The 18,748-nt window shown below is 41.7% G+C and overlaps 1 protein-coding gene across 2 annotated transcripts in view; it reads left to right on the plus strand.

The window, feature by feature from the left end:
- sestd1 (SEC14 and spectrin domains 1) overlaps positions 1-15,821 on the plus strand; it is a 60,810-nt gene extending 44,989 nt beyond the window's left edge. Inside the window, exons 17-19 of one of the 2 annotated variants that reach the window (XM_056612316.1) lie at positions 3,189-3,380; positions 10,672-10,778; positions 14,922-15,821. In XM_056612316.1, coding sequence (XP_056468291.1) covers positions 3,189-3,380; positions 10,672-10,778; positions 14,922-15,189 — 567 coding nt within the window. In that variant the 3' untranslated portion in view covers positions 15,190-15,821. The remainder of the gene's footprint in view (positions 1-3,188; positions 3,381-10,671; positions 10,779-14,921) is intronic. The other variant, XM_056612317.1, reaches the window with a different exon arrangement.
- The last annotated feature ends 2,927 nt before the right edge of the window (positions 15,822-18,748 follow it).

Genomic DNA, 18,748 nt, shown 5'->3' on the forward strand with positions numbered 1-18,748 from the left:
AGCCCATTCAAGTGAACGGAGCGTTCCACAGCATTGAGAAGACCCGTGTAATAATCCATAATTATTCAACTGATTTTTTATTTATATATTTTTTTACAAGTGGTGGGTACAAAATTAAGGTCAGGTCAGTCAGACTGTTGTGGCCTAAAATGCCTGATGTTGCGGTGTTTTTTAGTTTTTTTTGCTTTTACAGTGCGAGAGGAAGTGAAAGTCGTGATAAAAGTTGCGATTTTCCTGATGTTAAATATTAAGATATTACTTCAGTTTTCCCCGAGTTATTTGTTGAACATTAATTTATTACTGAAAAAAACATTAATTAAAAGAACAAAAACAATGAGAACATTTTCCTATTTATAATTGATTCTTGATTCTTTCCGCGCTGGCAATTGACTTGGATGCAACAGCCTGTGTCATAGGGATCTGCCTCTTCGTCTGCAGTCCTGCCTGCAGTTCTGCAGTTCTGTAGTCATGTTTCGCAGTGTCAAAATGCTTATCAATGGAAGATTTATGCTTATGTTCCACCACAATGTTGCATGCAGTGCAAAATAAATTTCCCCCGCTTTCATGTAGAATACCAAGATACTGCTTTTCGCGATCTTTCGCAGTTATTTTGGTCGGCAATTGTGAAACGTTGGACGCGCACATGCCGCATGAATGCTTAAATCGCTTGAACGTAGTAAACACGGAAGTAAGGCGAAAGGTAGTTTGTCGACGTCAGTTCAAGACGACGCCACTGATTGGTCAAATTTGCGGAAAAGCTGCTGTGGTTGGTTAAAATTGCGACACCGCCCTGAATTTGCGGTGGTTGGTTGATGTTGCGTTGAAGTTTCAAATCGAAAAATAGCGAAATCCTGGAGGGTCTGGTTAATAGACAACATAGCCCATGTCAGTAGGAACCAGTTAAAACCGTACTCCCTGATTGTGGATTGGAGCTCCGTCAGCGGTCCGCCACCGCTGACGGATGTTGAATCGGTCAGCCAGGAGGACGGTTAAGGGCCAGAGGACACAGTGCGTCTGCTGGTAATACTGATCTGTGAATCATAGATTATTTATCTAAAAACAGACTCCAGTAGTTGGGCAGACGGTACGCCTCTTTGTTGAGTTCTAGAACAAGTTGTTGAACATTTAATCACCCATCAAGTTATTAATAAAATGCCCTTGATGACGATGTCCACAATTTTATTATTGTGTTGGGGGGGGGGGGGGGGGCACAGTGAAGTGTTCAAGCCGCTCTGGACATTATTAACTTCCTAAATTTGCCATCCCACAAAACCTGATTCCAACCTCAACCAAACCATAACCTAATTAAGAGCCACTGCTCTGTGCCTAAAAGCCTTAAGGCCCTTGTAACGCAATCAGTAGAAGCCAGTATGTGTGTATTTCACACATCACGCATGTATTTCATGGGTGAGTACATATGACTCCTCCAGGCCACCATAGTCCTGCTATGTATTAAGTTCCCTATGTATTTAGGTCTCTATGTTTTATGGCAGCGGCCCCTAACCACCGGGCCGTGGGACATTCCTAACCGGGCCGTAGGTTAGTAGGCTACGACATGAATAAAAGAAATAAAAAAAAATATTTAAAAAAATTCATGCTAAATGCATGCACACTTAATAAACTCAATTTACTTCGCAATACTGTCACTCTTTTACATGCCATAAGTCTATATGCAGTTGTTAGATTGCATATAACATGTTTGCATTTTTGGTAAGGTCTTAACTTCTTTTCTTAGGCATAACTGTCCGTCTGTCCCGTCCTCAACACGTATTGGCTTCAGCGGCTGCGCGCGCAGCCTAAGCTCACTTAACTTGTTCAGTTAAACAGTAGTGTCACACTATGAGCTCAGCTCAACCTGACATTCCAGGGGAGAATGACGACTGTCTTTAAACTGGCAGATAAAGTTGCTGCATTTAAAGCCAAGCTTGATTTGTGGGGACGACGAGTGGACAGGGGAGTATTCGATATGTTCCAAACATTAGTGGGGATTTTGGGAGAGACTGAGGCAGGGCCCATTCTCTCGCAGCTGGTGCGCGATCACCTTGTTGCGCTTTCAAATGAATTTGAACGTTACTTCCCATCCTCCAAAGATCCACTGCGAACTAATGAGAGGATCCGCAACCCATTTGTCAATGTCCCGAAACACTTGTCAGTGCAGGAGGAAGATCAATTGATCGAAATAGCAAATGATGGTGGTCTTAAAAGTGTGTTTGAGCAAACCTCTCTGGCGGGTTTTTGGATCAAAACCAAAGCGGAATATCCCGAGATATCCGTAAAAGCGCTGAAAACGTTGCTTCCATTTCCCACCACGTACCTATGCGAGGCCGGGTTTTCGGCAATGACTGCAACTAAAACAAAATTGCGCAATCGATTGGACATATCAAACACGCGTCACTGTCTTCCATCACCCCCAGATGGAACCTTCTTGTTGCAGGGAAACAAGCACAGGGCTCCCACTGATTAAAATGAATTGTACCCTATTCTGGGGCCTCACAAACGCGCGTTAAGTTCCCTTACTGACAAATTGTGTTGTGCATGTGTACACTTGATAGATGTTACTTCAAGTTTAGTTCAATATATTATTATGTTATTATATATCATTTGTTCATTTTTCACTTCAAGTTCACGTTCTTTTTTTAGAGTTTGTTACCTTCATTGTTCACTGTTCAACACTATATGAAAATATCAACAAATTGGTAACCCCTGCGCAACATAACCTAACACCCCCGGACCGCCGCGCCCCGCCGGTCCGTGAATTTTTTTGGAGAATCTAAAAAGCATACAGCATGCTTGGAGTCACAGGTGCACGTCAGAGAAAGGCCATCAAGACCACCACAGAGGCAGCTGAGAAGGCCTCTAGATGGCTGTGGATCAAGAGGGGCGATCCGTGGGTACATGCTACTTAGACACAAGTTGGGACTTGATCAATCCTGGCTGGGTCGCCTGGTTGAGGGTGTATGATGTTGCGAGACCCGAAACACCCAATGACCCCAGGTTCCATCACTGATGATGTGTCTAAGTGCATCAATAGATGTATGTTAAACTAACCGGTCCTTGGTGCTGAAAAGGTTGGGGACCCCTGTTTTAAGGTCTATGTAAAGGTCTCTATGTATTAAGGTCTCTATGTTTTACGGTCTCTATGTATTAAGGTCTCTATGTATTAATGTGTATTATGTATCCTGTCTCAGAGTACGTATGACTACGGCAGGCAGCTGCTCCAGGCCACAGTGGTGCTGTGCCAGTCCCTGCGCTGCGCCACGCGCTCCTCAGGCGAGACGCTGCCGCAACTGCAGCGCGTCTGGAAGCAGTTCAGCATGACGGCCGACGAGAGGCTGGGCCGCCTGACGATGGCACTGCGCTTCCACACAGCTGCCGACAAGGTAACGGATCTTAACACTAGAATATATATATGCATCATGTATATTTGTATATATATCGTATATGAGTCACCTCTCCCCGCAGGGTTAACATGTAGAATGTATATTTTTAATCGCGTACATCATGATGAGTATATCTGGGCCCAGTTTTTCAAAAGTAATCCAGTAGGATTTCGGATCACGGATTGGATCAAATCTTTGAAATGGGTTACTCAAAGAAGATCCAAACTAAGATCAGATCATGTAATCCAATCTTACATTTGATCGGGATCAAACCTGCCCTTTGGGTTTTTCACAACTTTGATCTCGATTTGGGATCTATTGATCCAAAATCCCATCGGAAGGGTGTATTCAGTTGTGATTTTTCTAACAATATAAAAAAAAAATTCAAGTGAATGATCACAAAATAAATGTTTACTGATGATGTACATTTCTTACAAATTATTCATCAAGACGGTGACCATGGATATAAATAAAATGTATGAAGTATGTCACATGTAATGGTATACAAAAAAATAGTAAAAAAAATAATAATCTCAAAGCTATCAGCTGTCAAATAAATGTCACTGTTCTATAATTCTACAATATATTAATGGCAATGACACCCAAAAAATTCAGTAGCCTATTTAAAAGTAATTAATCACGATTGCTTCTCTAGCTGCTTGTCCAGTGTGTCCTTAATTTGGTAAGAACATTGTTCTGGTTCTACATCAGGCTCAGGTCCATCAAAATTGTCATCAAGAGGGACATGACGTCTGGTGGCGATGTTATGCAGAACAATACAGGCAAGGATGTTGTTGCATGCCAGCTTGGGTTATACTTGCAAGTAGTTAAGACATGCAAACCGTCTCTTCAGGACTCCAATTAGGCGTTCAATGGTACATCTTGTTCTGCAATTGTTCTGCATGTTTGCTCAGGTCTGTTTGCAACTTGAAAAGGGGTCATTAGCCATGGTAGGAGTGGAACAGAACAATTTTGCCTCAATAGTAGGAGGTTTAAGCTCTGCAAAAGGTAGAGAAGTTACAAAAAAAGGAAAAGACAACATTCGGGAGGACCTAACCAATCATGTCAATGCCATGGGGTCTGGCCAGAAGAGGACCATAAAACAAGTTATGTTGCGATGGAAGAACCTTGGGGCCAAGGCAACAAAAGACTTTACGGAAGCCTAAACAAACAGATAACAAGCCATATAAGAGGGGTGAGTTCACTGATCCTTGATATCATATACATAAGGAAAAAAAAAAAGAAGCTCTGCATGGCATTGAAAGCATAGGAGATGGAGAGGCCACAATTACAGAGACCAGGACTTTAGAAATATGCAAAAATTCTCCTGCAGAGTTTGTCCTGGACCTGACTCCAGTGATTGAGGAGGAAGATAGATCTGTGGATATAAGGAAGTACAAGACGTTCCTACAAGAAAACGCAATGGAGATTTAATTCCTAAAGGCAGGGATGGAAAAGAGCTGGTATCTGACCTGTAAAATATTTTTTGACTATTGGATAGTATTTTTTGTTTGGTTATTTAACATTAGAACAAAATAAGGAATGTAAAAAACTAACAATGTCTATTTGTGGCCAGCAGTATTTTGTCTACATGTTGTTCTTTGCTAAGCAAGTAGGCTACACTGTTGGTTCCATTTAAGGCTCTGGGCCCAGTTTTCCAAAAGTAATCCAGTGGGATTTCGGATCACGAATTTGAATCAAATCTTGGAAATGGGTTTTTCAAAGCAAATGAGGGATTCCGAACTAAGATCAGATCATGTTATCCAATCTTACATTTGATCTGGATCGAACCTGCCCTTTGGGTTTATCAAAACTTTGAACTAGGTTTGGGATCCTATTTGATCCAAAAAAAACAGGAATATCCTGATCCAATCAGAAGGGTGGATTCAGAGAAAGGCACGTTTTATTACTCTGTTTTCTGGAATAATTGACGCAAGCAGAAACCAGAAAACAAGCCGTTTTTTCGTTTTGTCAAAAAAACAAAAATCAAAATTTCTGTTTGTTTATTCGTTTTTTCGTTCTTACTTAACAAAACGAATTTACCACTCAATATCTGGTTTCTGTCGGTGGGCGGGTCCTCTAATTGGCTAGTGTGCTTCGTTGCCCTGTGCTCTTCAAAATAAAAGTTCTTCCGTTTGATAATGTTGACAAGAATATTACTGTATTATAGACACTAGCAGACACAGAGGACCACACCACCCACAGTCAAGACTGACACGGCTTCAAATAACAATAATAGTATTCATAATCATTTGAAAATGAGAACTTCTGAAGTTATGATGACTTCAGTGCAGTTGATGTTTAGCCACAGTTAATACATGCAGAGTAGACCTGAGGGCTTTACTACGACATCATTGTTCGGCTCTGAACTTTGCGCTCTGTGCGCGTTCACATTAAAGGAGCTGCGATCTGCTGATTTCCTCACAGCCTGAGTGCTATGAGGAATACAAGTCATTACAACACATTTCTGACAGCTGAACATTGCGCAGGGCTCTCCGTGAGACACACGCAATTCAACCCATGCACACGCTCACACGCCACACAACTTGCGCCGCTATTTAACAGTGGAAGGGTAGGAATGAAATGCGTCCGGGTGAAATTTCAAAATCGTCCGGGATTTTATTAAAGCCTCAATACATGTTCACATTTAATTTGCGTTGCGTTCCTCTGGGTCGGTCACAAACTAATTGTGCTACGCCCTCCCCTACTCAGTTCTGTTCGCTTTGCATTGATGGAAGTGAGTAGGGGGAGTGGTTAAGTAGAGCCTTCAGATTGGACGGTCTGACTTTAGAGTTACCGTCATGTTTTGTATTAATTTCTTTACCATTATTGTTTTGTAGGGACAAACATTAACACATTTCTCCTACAGGGGATTGATAAAGTTCTATCTATGTAACAGTATGAAACACAGTCATACTCCATCAAATATTCATACTCATACTTTAGCATTGGCCTACTGAATGCCACAGATATATTTTTAAGCATTGGACTGAATGCCACATAAATATAATATGTTCTGCACGTTTGCAACGTTTAAAAGTACAGAGAAAAGTATATGCCTCTACTGGTGTTGCTTAGGCCAATATCCTTTTGAGGCAGTGTTGTTTCTGAATATTAGTGTTAAGGGCCAATAATGCCTACTATCATACATTAGTCACCATGTCTGTGGACAAATTTGTATGCAGTCACATATTAATATATCCCCCCCCCCCCCGACAAAATCTCACTCTGAAATCTAGAGCCCTGCATTGCCCATCTGTTGACCTTTATCCATTTACAGTAAACAGATTATTTTTTCTTTATTATTATGCTTTGTCCTATAGTCTACTTGGAACGTGTTTTGAAATGTATCGATAGTAGCCTATAGAAATTTGCCAGCTGGAATGCAAAGCAAACTCTCCCTCAAATGCACATTCATGGAAGTCTTGCATTGTCATTCCCAAATAATGCTGCAATGTAATAAAATACATCTTTAAAGGCACAATAATGAGTCATTATTATTATTATGACTTATCAAATATTTTTATTGGCTCCCAGAATGCAGGTCTGTTATTGACTCCCAGTATCTTTAAAAACCGACTGGGAAGTAGAGCATTCAGTTACTGGGCTCCTTTACTGTGGAACCAGCTCTCCCCATGGGTCAGAGAGGCAGACACTCTAACTAAATTTAAGTACAGCCCCCCCCCCACCTTTCGCACCTTGTTGTTTGGCCTTGGCCTCTCTCTGTGTTTCCACATATTCTCCATCCCTCTGAACCAACTGCAATTTCCCCTGTTAAAAGGGTTTTACTGGGAGTTTTTACTCAGTGGATGTGAGGGTTTCAGGGAAGAGGATGTTGTTATGATGCTCATGCTATGTAAAGCCCTTTGAGACAAACTGTTTGTAAAAACGGGCTATAAAAATTAAATTGCCTTGCCTTGCCTAACCCGCTTGGACTGTAATTCATATTCATGCTACTAGTTTGATCATTGACTGACTACATGAATAGTTGCACAGAGGAGATTCTTATAGAGGTCTTATAGTCAAATGGTATAGGGTATATACAAATTTGATGTGTTTAGGCCATTTATGAGATCTAGTTAACGTCATTAAAAGTCATTTCCAAACAAATTAAAGAAAAGAAAAAAACTAAAGCAAAGAGATTTTGCAGCAGTAGCACACTTTTACTTAAACAGAATGGGATAGGAATCAGGTTAACAAAACATCTAAGAACATCTAAGCTGTCTAACACATTACCAACGCAACATTAAAACATCATAAAACATCACAAAAAAAACAGCTGGAATACAAAGAGTTCGCTTTGTATTCCAGCTGGCCTGTTATGAGCAAATTTCTATGGGCTACTATAGATCCATTTCAAAACATGTTCCAAGTAGGCTATAGTACAAAGCATAATGCATCCTGGAATGAGTGAAGCTTGCCTGTTGACACGTTAAAATGACTGTCACAACTGCCATGAGCAAAGAGCAAAACCAATTGTTTATAGTGTAGGCTACAGTAGCCTATTCAATATTGAATGAAGTAGGTTACTGTACACTCTTTGTCACTGTACAGAGTTGACGATATGATTTAGTTGTACAGCACCTTAAAAAACTCACTGTAGCCTATATTCATAGGCACACCCAGCCTCACTTTCAATATAACACACACTCGCATTCTGTAAACATCATCAGTAAATAATATGAAAACAATATAAAATATCTTTCAACAAGAAAAAATAAGTTGTTTACTGTAGATGGATAAAGGTCAACAGATGCGCAATTTTCAGCTGTCAGAAATGTGTTGTGATCACTTGTATTCCTCATAGCACTCAGGCTGTGAGGAAATCAGCAGCCCGCGATCGCAGCTCCTATGATGTGAACGCGCAAAGAGCGCAAAGCTCAAAGCCGGACAATGATGTCGTAGTAAAGCCCTCAGGACTACTCTGCATGTATTAACTGTGGCTAAACATCAACTGCACTGAAGTCTTGATAACTTCAGAAGTTCTTATTTGCAAATGATTATGAATACTATTATTGTTATTTGAAGCTGTGTCAGTCTTGACTGTGGGTGGTGTGGTCCTCTGTGTCTGCTAGTGTCTATAATACAGTAATATTTTTGTCGACATTATCAAACGGAAGAACTTTTATTTTGAAACGGGGCAACGAAGCACACTAGCCAATAAGAGGACCCGCCCACCGGCGGAAACCAGATATTGAGTGGTAAATTCGTTTTGTTAAGAAGAACCAAAAAACAAATAAACAAACTGAAATTTTGATTCGTTTTTTTTTACAAAACGAAAAAACGACAAAACGGCTGGTTTTTGGTTTCTGCTTATGTCAATTATTCCCAGAAAACAGAGTAATAAAACGTACCTTGCTCGATTCAGTCGGTTATCCTGAAATTTGATAATTGGATCACAGTGATCCAATCCAATGTTCCTTTAAAAACTGACATAAAAGTAAGATGGATCAGGTGATCCTGGATAGCAAGCATAGGATTTCCGATTCCGGATAAATTTGATCCAGATTAAATTTTTTGAAAAACTGGGCTCTGGTAAATAGGATTCGGGTCGCGGGGGGAGCAGCTCAAGCAGGGGGCCCCAGACTTCCCTTTCCCGGGCCACATTGACCAACTCTGACGGGGGGATCCCGAGGCGTTCCCAGGCCAGTGTTGAGATATAATCTCTCCACCTAGTCCTGGGTCTTCCCCGAGGTCTCCTCCCCACTGGACGTGCCTGAAACACCTCCCAAGGAAGGCGCCCAGTGGGCATCCTTACCAGATGCCCGAACCACCTCAGCTGACTCCTTTCTAAGTAAAGGAGCAGCGGCTCTAATCTGAGTTCCTCACCCTATCCCTAAGGGAGACGCCAGCCACCCTTCTGAGAAAACTCATCTCGGCCGCTTGTACCCGCGATCTCGTCCTTTCGGTCATCACCCAGCCCTCATGACCATAGGTGAGGATAGGAACGAAGATCGACCGGTAGATCGAGAGCTTTGCCTTGCGGCTCAGCTCTCTTTTCGTTACAACGGTGCGGTAAAGCGAACGCAATACCGCCCCCGCTGCTCCGATTCTCCGGCCAATCTCACGCTCCATAGTACCCTCATTCAAGACCCCGAGGTACTTGAACTCCTTCACTTGGGCTAAGGACTCATTTCCTACCCGGAGTAAGCAATCCATCGGTTTCCTGCTAAGAGTCATGGCCTCAGATTTAGCGGTGCTGATCCTCATCCCAGCCGGATGAGGATTTGGTATCCTTAAATTTGGATCACATTGATCCCATCAAATGTTCCTTTAAAAAACGGTCATACTGTAAAAGTAAGATGGATCAGGTAATCCTGGATAGCAAAACATGGGATTTCCAAGTCCGGATCAATTTCATCCCGATTAAATTTTGGGAAAAACTGGGCTCTGATAAACAGGATTTGGTATCCTTAAATTTGGATCACAGTGATCCCATCAAATGTTCCTTTTAAAAACGGTCATAAAAGTAAAATGGATCAGGTAATCCTGGATAGCAAAACATGGGATTTCCAAATCCGGATCAATTTCATCCCGATTACATTTTTGGAAAAACTGGGCTCTGGTAAACAAGATTTGGTATCCTTAAATTTGGATCACATTGATCCCATCAAATGTTCCTTTAAAAAACGGTCATAAAAGTCAGATGGATGAGGTAATCCTGGATGGCAAAACATGGGATTTCCAAATCCGGATCAACTTCATCCCGATTAAATTTTTGGAAAAACTGGGCTCTGGTAAACAGGATTTGGTATCCTTAAATTTGGATCACAGTGATCCCATCAAATGTTCCTTTAAAAACGGTCATGAAAGTAAGATGGATCAGGTAATCCTGGATAGCAAAACATGGGATTTCCAAATCCGGATCAATTTCATCCCGATAAAATTTTTGGAAAAACTGGGCTCTGGTAAACAGGATTTGGTATCCTTAAATTTGGATTGGAGTGATCCCATCAAATGTTCCTTTAAAAATGGTCATAAAAGTAAGATGGATCAGGTAATCTTGGGTAGCAAAACATAGGATTTCCAATTCTGGATCAATTTGATCCAGATTAATTTTTTAGAAAAAATTCGGCTCTGGTAAACAGGATTTGGTATCCTTAAATTTGGATCAGAGTAATCACATCAAGTGTTCCTTTAAAAAACGGTCATAAAAGTAAGATGGATCAGGTAATCCTGGATAGCAAAACATGGGATTTCCAAATCTGGATAAGTTTCAATTTTTTAAAAACAGGTTAACATGTAAAATGTACATCTTTAATCAGATACATCATGAGGAGTATTTCTGCAGGTGTTTCAGGAGCGGGAGGAGGAGCTGGAGGAGGTGTTTGAGGAGTTGGAGACGGTGGGGAGGAGCTTACTGGACAGACTCAGCATCCCTGTGGTCTTTCCTGACGGGTACACACTCTCACTCACACCCACGCACGCACATACACACACAGCAGTGTAAACATGAACACAGGAATCCCAGTGGTAACCAGTTGACTGAGGTCCACAGGGCATTCTGGGGTTCTTACCCCCGTTAGTAACATTACAATGACTTACTCACTGTTAAACACTACTAAAGGTACTATTATATATTAGAGTTTCTCAACCTCTAGTTATAATGTGGAAACCCCAGTTGACAATGTAACAAATTGCTGAGCGCATAATGTAATAACATTTTGCCTATGATGTTACAACATATAACATTTTGGTTCACCTATTACGTAATGAAGCAAGCATAATAATTTTCTCCTTACGTTGTGAAGCAAGAATAATAATTTTCTCCTTACAGTGTGAGCAATTGATTACATTATAAAATGAGTCAATTTATGGGTTACAGGGGTAATTGTTCAAATTAAAGTGTAGTTTACTATGCATGCAATCAATTATTTATAGCTTTTACTGTTATTCAGGGCTCAAAGTTCATTGACATTTTTAAAATGCATGGCAACTACTATTGGTTAGTTGAAAATAATAATGACAAACAGCTTCTTCTGAAACTGAAAATTGTGTTCATTTACAGAAGCAGCTTAGTGAAATAAACTAAGTGTAACCACAGCTAAGGCAGCAACCTAACTATAGTGAAATAAAGCACAGGCTAATATGGGGGAGAGGGAGAAGGGGGGGTGCCAGGGCAAGATTGCGGATTGTACATTGGCTACCTGACGTGAGAGTTTAAGATGTGTTTTTATTAAAAAAAAAATAACCAGAAAATAACTCCATTGAGATTAAAAATCTCCTTTCAAGTGTCCTGGCCAAGACAGGCAGCAGTAGCCTACGGTCACACATAGCCTACACACAAAAATAAGAAAAATAAAACAATTAAAACCGTTGGGAGGGGTGATATCAATATCACAGATATTTCGGGAGGCTCAAGAAGGAGAGTTATATTAAAATACAGCAACAAAGTGTAGTCTATAAACAGAACGTGTTACCTGGGAGGGTGTCGACAGCGGGGCCGTTATCTTGATCCTGCTGCTGTCTTGCAACTTCTGCGTAAGTGCATAGGCCTATGTATTGGCACGTTTCCAGCGAGCGATGTGGTACGGTTCAGTGCGGTAAGGTGCGGCACGGTTCATGTTTCCACCGCCAAAAGTTGGGCAGGGTCCGGCATTAAAGGAGAAATCCGGTGTAAAATAGATCTGGGATATGTTTAGTATGATAACGAGTTGGAATGTTCGCTTGGTAGCAAAAAAGCGCAAGTAGACGCATTCTTAAGGTGGCTTTCTTTGGCAGACTCTACCAAAATGCTATAAACTTGGGATGCGGGCATGTGCTATGGTAAAAACTAAATCGCTATTTTAAAACACTTACAAGGCTAGAAGTAGCCCGACAATTCTTTGGTAGTATAATAAGGGTCTTAACATATAAAACGAGGCATTGATAACTTTGTAAGTGTACAGATTAACCATAACACATGCCCCCATCGTTCCAAGTTTATAGCGTTTTGGTAGAATCGGCTAAAAACAGCCAACTTAAGATTGGGTCTACATGCCCCTTTTTGCTCCCAAACGAACATCCCAACTCGTTATCATATTAAACATATCCAAGATCCATTTTACACTGGATTTCTCCTCTAAGCATGCTGAGCTGTACCTATTTTTCGGTACTCCTCTGTTGGGGTACCAAGCGGTCTGAAAGGTTGCCGAAAGGTCGAGCTACACAAGCCGTCCGTTGACGGGTTGACAGAATCATCACTTCCGTACGAAAGTCGGCTAAAACACAATACCCACAAGGTATTTCTGGACAGCGGCGAAAGCTTTGTTTATTGAAGAAACTTTCGTGCAAAAGTTTGCCTTCCTTCTTGGATGCCCTACATTGCTGCTCTTTGTTTAATGTGTCACATAGGGCTTCTCGATTATGGAAAAATCATACAAAAGATTTTTTTGGTCTATATTGAAGTCACGATTAATCAAAAGATTTTTTTTTTGGAAAAAGATTAATTTATAATGCATTTATCTGCAAGAAAAACTCTTTGTAACTGAGAACTTTGAAATTTCCCCTTAAAAAAAATACACAAAAAGTTTGAGTAGAAAATAATGTACAAATATGTATCCAGCTGTTCTAATGAATGAAATAGAAAATCATTTAAACTCTATTATATTAGTTTGTAGGGATGCACCGAATATTCGGCCACCGAAAATGTTCGGCCGCAATTGGGCCAAAACATAATTTTCGGTTTCAGCCGAAGGAGTAAAAAGGCCGAAAAATACACCGAACATTTTTATTTTTGATAAAAATAAAAATTAAAAATCTTTAACTCATTTACTTAAAGGTACATTGTTCTTAAATTCCTTCTATAAGGTCTGCTGAGTTTATAAAGGACATTTAATTGTTTGATTTATGCAATGGTGCAAAATGAATGAAAAACGGCAAAGGCCACATTCGGTATTCGCTTTCGGCTTTCGGCCAACTGTTTCAGTATATTCGGAGTCGGTTTGGGCCAAGAATTTTCATTTCGGTGCAACCCTATTAGTTGGGAGATCGTTCGACGCAAAAATCAAAATCACGATAAAAATTGGATTAATCGCACAGCCCTAATGTCGCGTTCTTCTTTTTCATTGAATTTATTAGCAGGCTATTATTTTACAGACCTACAATGGCTCACATTTCAGCTCCCTTTTAGGCCAACGAGACCCTCTTTCATGTTGCATCTAGTGATATTCAACATGACAGAGGTTGATGTTAATAATGCACATGTTAATGTTGAACATGTTATTATTATTATTTATTTATTTGATTAGGACAGTGCACATTAATCAACATGTCTGCCAGAGCATCAATATAAATATGCCGGAGTTAGCTTAATTGCTAATTTTCATCCGTTGTCCTAAGGCAAGTCAAGAACATAAAAACAACATACCAGTATACAAAATAGATAAAAAAACACTTTTACACACAAAATAGGTCCCAATTCACATCAAGAGTCCATGTAAAAAAAGTAGAATGACCAAAGGTTACATATGAGAGCAGGTCTGGCTTGCTACTAACCACTGTTTAAGGGTCTTTTTAAAGGTGGTGTAAGTGGCACAGTCTTTAACATGAGATGGTATTATATTCCAGGACTGTGTTCCTCTGATGGACACCACCATTTGACCAAATTTGGTCTTGCGGCGTTGTGTTTCGCAGTCACCTCTAGTTAGTGCTCTGGTATTTATTGTAGAGGATTTCTTCTTTATAAAATTCTGTAATGGTGGAGGGGCTAGACCGTTCAGAACCTTAAAGATTAGACAGACATCCAAAAACAGCTGAAAACTATCGAAGTCCATGATTTTGTGTTTATTTGTAATTTTACAATAATGGTAGTATATAGGTTTTTTGTCTAGTGTTTTAAGTGTTTAATGATACTTAACATGTTACTTCAGCATGTTACTTCTTGTTTACTCTAGGGAGGGACTGAAGCTTGTTTACATGTTAATGTTAATTCAGGAGACCTCAACATGTTGAATCTAGTGAGGGATGGATCGATCTTGTTCACATGTTTATGTTACTTCAGGAGACCTCAATATAATAATAAGAAGCCACAACTGGGATCTTAAGGATATAATAAAATAAATATCGGAATGCGCTCGTATACATACTTGGTAGATCTCTATGTTTGTCACGTAACTGTTTATCTTTCTTTCTGTCTGTCTACATCTGTGTGTGTGTTTCTCCCTGTCTGTGTCTACTTGTCTGTCTCTATGTCTACCTGTCTGTCTGTGTGTGTGTCTACCTGTCTGTCTCTCTGTCTACATGTCTCTGTGTGTGTGTGTGTCTTACTGTCTCTCTGTCTACCTGACTTTGTGTATGTGTGTCTACCTGTCTGTCTCTCTGTCTACATCTGTGTGTGGGGCTCCCTGTCTGTGTCTACCTGTCTTTCTCTCTGTCTACCTTTCTGTGTGTGTGTTGATCTGTCTGTCTGTGTCTACCTGTCTGTCTCTCTGTCTACCTGTCTTTCTCTCTCAACTTGTCTGTCTCTGTCTACCTGTTTGTCTGTATGTATACGTGTCTGTCTACCTGTGTGTGTGTGTGTGGCTACCTGTCTATCTCTCTATCTACCTGTCTCTGTGCCAGGACAGAGCAGTTCTTCGGGACTCCAGGGGAGACGGCGTCGTCAGCGGAGGCCATCAGAGAGCGCCTCCTATTGGTGGAGGAGCAGCGGGGGCTGCGGCTAGCAGAGGAGGGCGGGCTAAACCGTGAGGGGCAGGAGCTAGATATCTGTGGGCGGGTTCAGTTGGAGGCGGGGCTAGACGTGATTGGGGAAGAGGCCAATGAGGAGGAGGAGGAGGAGGAAAAGGCAGGAAGGGAGGAGGAAGAAAATAGAGCGACACAGGACGGTTAGATGACCACAGATCAACATTCAGAATTATGGATCTCATTTTCTCCCAAGGCTAGCACCAATCCCCCTCTACCCCCTCTCTCTAAGAAAACTAATGGATGGCCTGTTACTAAAATATCCCCCTTGATACGAGCTACTAATCATCTGAACTACCACACAGACCACAGCTGCCTGGACTCCCGCTCTACTGTCTCAAAGCTTCTTGGCTGGCCTCAGCCCTTAGGACCTCCTCTTGACCATGTATAAAGCGCTAGCTAGCTAGGGGCTACATCTGTTATGACATTGTGACCTCATCATAATCTGAATAAACAAGCTTTTTAAACTGACTTGATTGGTCGATTCTCTTTTTCTGCACCCAACATCTTGTCTGAAGCCTACATTAAACCCCTGGAGGAGAGGAGAAGAAGCAGGAGACCAGCAGATAGTGGTGAAGCTGTGAAAACAGCTATGTGCTCTGCCTCCTGTGCTGTCACCAGCAGATAGTGGTGGAGCTGTGAATACTTCTCTGTGCGCTACCACCTGTCCTGTCCCTAGCCTCCCCTGGTATGCAGGTTATATTGCCATACCTTTTCAGGTTTATTTTGCATATTTTTGTCTAGCAGAAACCGAGTAGAATCACAAGTTGTTAAGCTGTTATCGGCTTAGCCATAAAGACGTAAAGGATGTGTATTTTTACCACCCCATCAGAGGGGAGGGGGGGGGGGGGTCAGCTGTGAGAGGGTCGGGCTAGAGTTGAGCCCTAAGAGGCGGAGAGAGAGAGAGGTGGTCTCAGAGACAGAGAAGCATTGATTTTGGTTGTCCCAGAAAAGAGGAACCCATACTCCTGTTGATGCAGTGGTTTGAACTGGGACCAGAATGGTTTCTACTTAAACTGGGAACCAGGAAGAAGATGGGTGAGTGGATAGAGAGAAGGAAGAAGGGCACAAGACTCTGCAAGTTAGTGTTGGTGCTAAAGGAACTATCTCTGTAGAGTTACTGTTGGAGCTACAGGAACTATCTCTGTGTTGTAGAGTTAGTGTTGGGGTTACAGGAACTATATGTGTTGTAGAGTAAGTGGTGGAGCTACAGGAACTATCTCTGTTTATAGAGTTAGTGGTGGAGCTAAAGGAGCTATCTGTCTTGAGTTAGTAGTGGAGCTACAGGAACTATCTCTGTCTTGTAGAGTTAGTGGTGGAGCTACAGGAACTATCGCTGTCTTGTAGAGTTAGTGGTGGAGCTACAGGAACTATCTGTTGTAGAGTTAGTCGTGGAGCTACAGGAACTATCTTTTCTGTTGTAGCTGAGATGCAGTCCCATATCCCTGAGGACCTCCAGATGTTGGTCTGACCTTTGTCCTGCAGTTGGTATGGAAGCGGGGATAGAAGGATGTGAAGGTGCCCTGTTCCTCCTTCACCACTCTAAGTGGGTGAAGGAGGCAGGCCGGCCTGTCCCAGCTGGTCGTCTCTGTCCTCAAGGTACTGGCTCAGCTGTTGGCGTTGGAATGCTTCCTTCATCGTGTTGAACTGAAACTCCTAGCTCAGTATGTCTACTGTCTAGTCATATAAAATATCTAAATAGTTCATGTACAGGCAAGAGGAAGAATCATGTAGTTAATGGATGTAGATCATACAGGTAAATCATACAAATAAGAAATAACAGGTGGGGATATGTGTTGTATTATATATGTATGTGTATGATTGTGTATATATGTGTATGTACTGTATATATTTGTGTATGTATATATATTTATATGCATGTGTATATATACACATACATAAATATATATATTTATGTGTGTGTGTGTATATATATATGTGTGTGTGTGTGTATATGTATGTGTATATGTGACCGGTTCGTTCTGCGTTGTGTTTCTTTCTAGCAATGAATGACGTGACCCACGATGTGTCTGGACTCGGGCACTCCGACGTCCATTTATTTGATCTGAATACACACATGTACAAATAGCTTCCTCTTAGCACTTGTGCCCTTACTCCAACTCCTCTCTTCCCAAGGGTATCGGAACAAAGGGCCTACATACAATATTACAACAGAAATGATTGAAATAAAAGGAATAAAAGACATACCTGAATACACACATGTACAAATAGCTTCCTCTTAGCACTTGTGCCCTTACTCCAACTCCTCTACGAAACACACAGGGGGGGGAAGGGGAACTAGCATGACTACACGAGGGTCAGGTGTATGCTAGGACATCGCAACAAAACACAAAGTTCCCCAAAACACTGAAATCTATCTAATAACTATGGATAGATATATACCCCAGACTTCCAATTAAACAATGTATAATCAAAATAACTAATATAAATAATGATAAACTATAAGATGGTCAAAGATTTGATCACAAAATAAATGTACACACCTCTTCCCAAGGGTATCGGAACAAAGGGAAGAGGGCAGGGGGCGCGGGAAACTTATGGGGTTCTCTGGAATGTGAGCGGGAGTGCAGAAGGAGGTGGAGCCAAAACAAAGAACAAAATCAAATAGAGCATAAGGCGGCATGGAAAGCTAAACTTCAGGTAATAGAGAAAAACAAAGGCAATTGTGTAATTATAATTTAAAGGATATAACACACCCTGTTACACTCACCCCCCAGAATTACACAAACATTTGAACCATAAATAAAACTTGCCCAGACCGGACTGTAAACCGACCACCAGAAAACCACGACTTCGGCAATAGGTGCCACCCAATAAAGAGTTAAGAGCACCCAGAGGTTAGCTAAGCCCCTGGGAACACTATAGACAACGTGAAGTGCCATTTACACCACACATACATAGGCCATACTCGGACCGGGCAAATAATAACAAATAAAACAAATAAACAAATAAATAAAAACACTAATAATTCACTCGCCATGAGTAATACCAGGAGACACCTGTCACATAAGATCAAACATGGATCACAGTGGATACTGGCCGAACACCCAGAATCGTTTCCAGTTGTGCCATGGACTCTATCAACCTAAAGACCGGCTTGATAACTCTCCCAAATCTTGAAGTGAGGCGATCACTTGTCTGAGAACCCTGAGGATGAGCATCAATTACCGGAGACACATGGGGCTCAGAGGAGGGGGATGACAACGGGGTAACACTAACAGCACCAGCAAGCCCATCCAATGCAGGAGGGACCATCAGAATGGTTAAGTCACGACTGCCATTGTCATCCTCATCCCTGACTGGGGACTGTTCACGGACCCACGAAGCTGTACGGTCATCACTACCGTCACTGACCCAGGAGAGCGAATCAGCCATAGTGGGATCAGCTGCACCACAGTCCGTCTCAATTGCTGATTCCTCACACTCAGGTAAGTCTGACTTGGGGCAGCCATCATTCAGACTGCCGACGCCCAGGGCATCCAGACTCTCATCCAAGGGGAGGAAGCTGACCTGGAGCAGGAGATTCCGGTGCACCACCCTCTCATGTCCGACTCGATCCCTGATCTTATAGACGTGGAGAGAAGGCTTGGAGGCCACAACCGTGTGAACAACCGGCTCCCATTTGTCAGCAAGCTTACGCTTCCCTCTGCCACCCTTGTTTGCTACAAGAACCTGGTCACCGACGG

The sequence above is a fragment of the Gadus chalcogrammus genome, chromosome 16 (assembly GCF_026213295.1).
Source record: "Gadus chalcogrammus isolate NIFS_2021 chromosome 16, NIFS_Gcha_1.0, whole genome shotgun sequence".
Lineage (NCBI taxonomy): Eukaryota > Metazoa > Chordata > Actinopteri > Gadiformes > Gadidae > Gadus > Gadus chalcogrammus.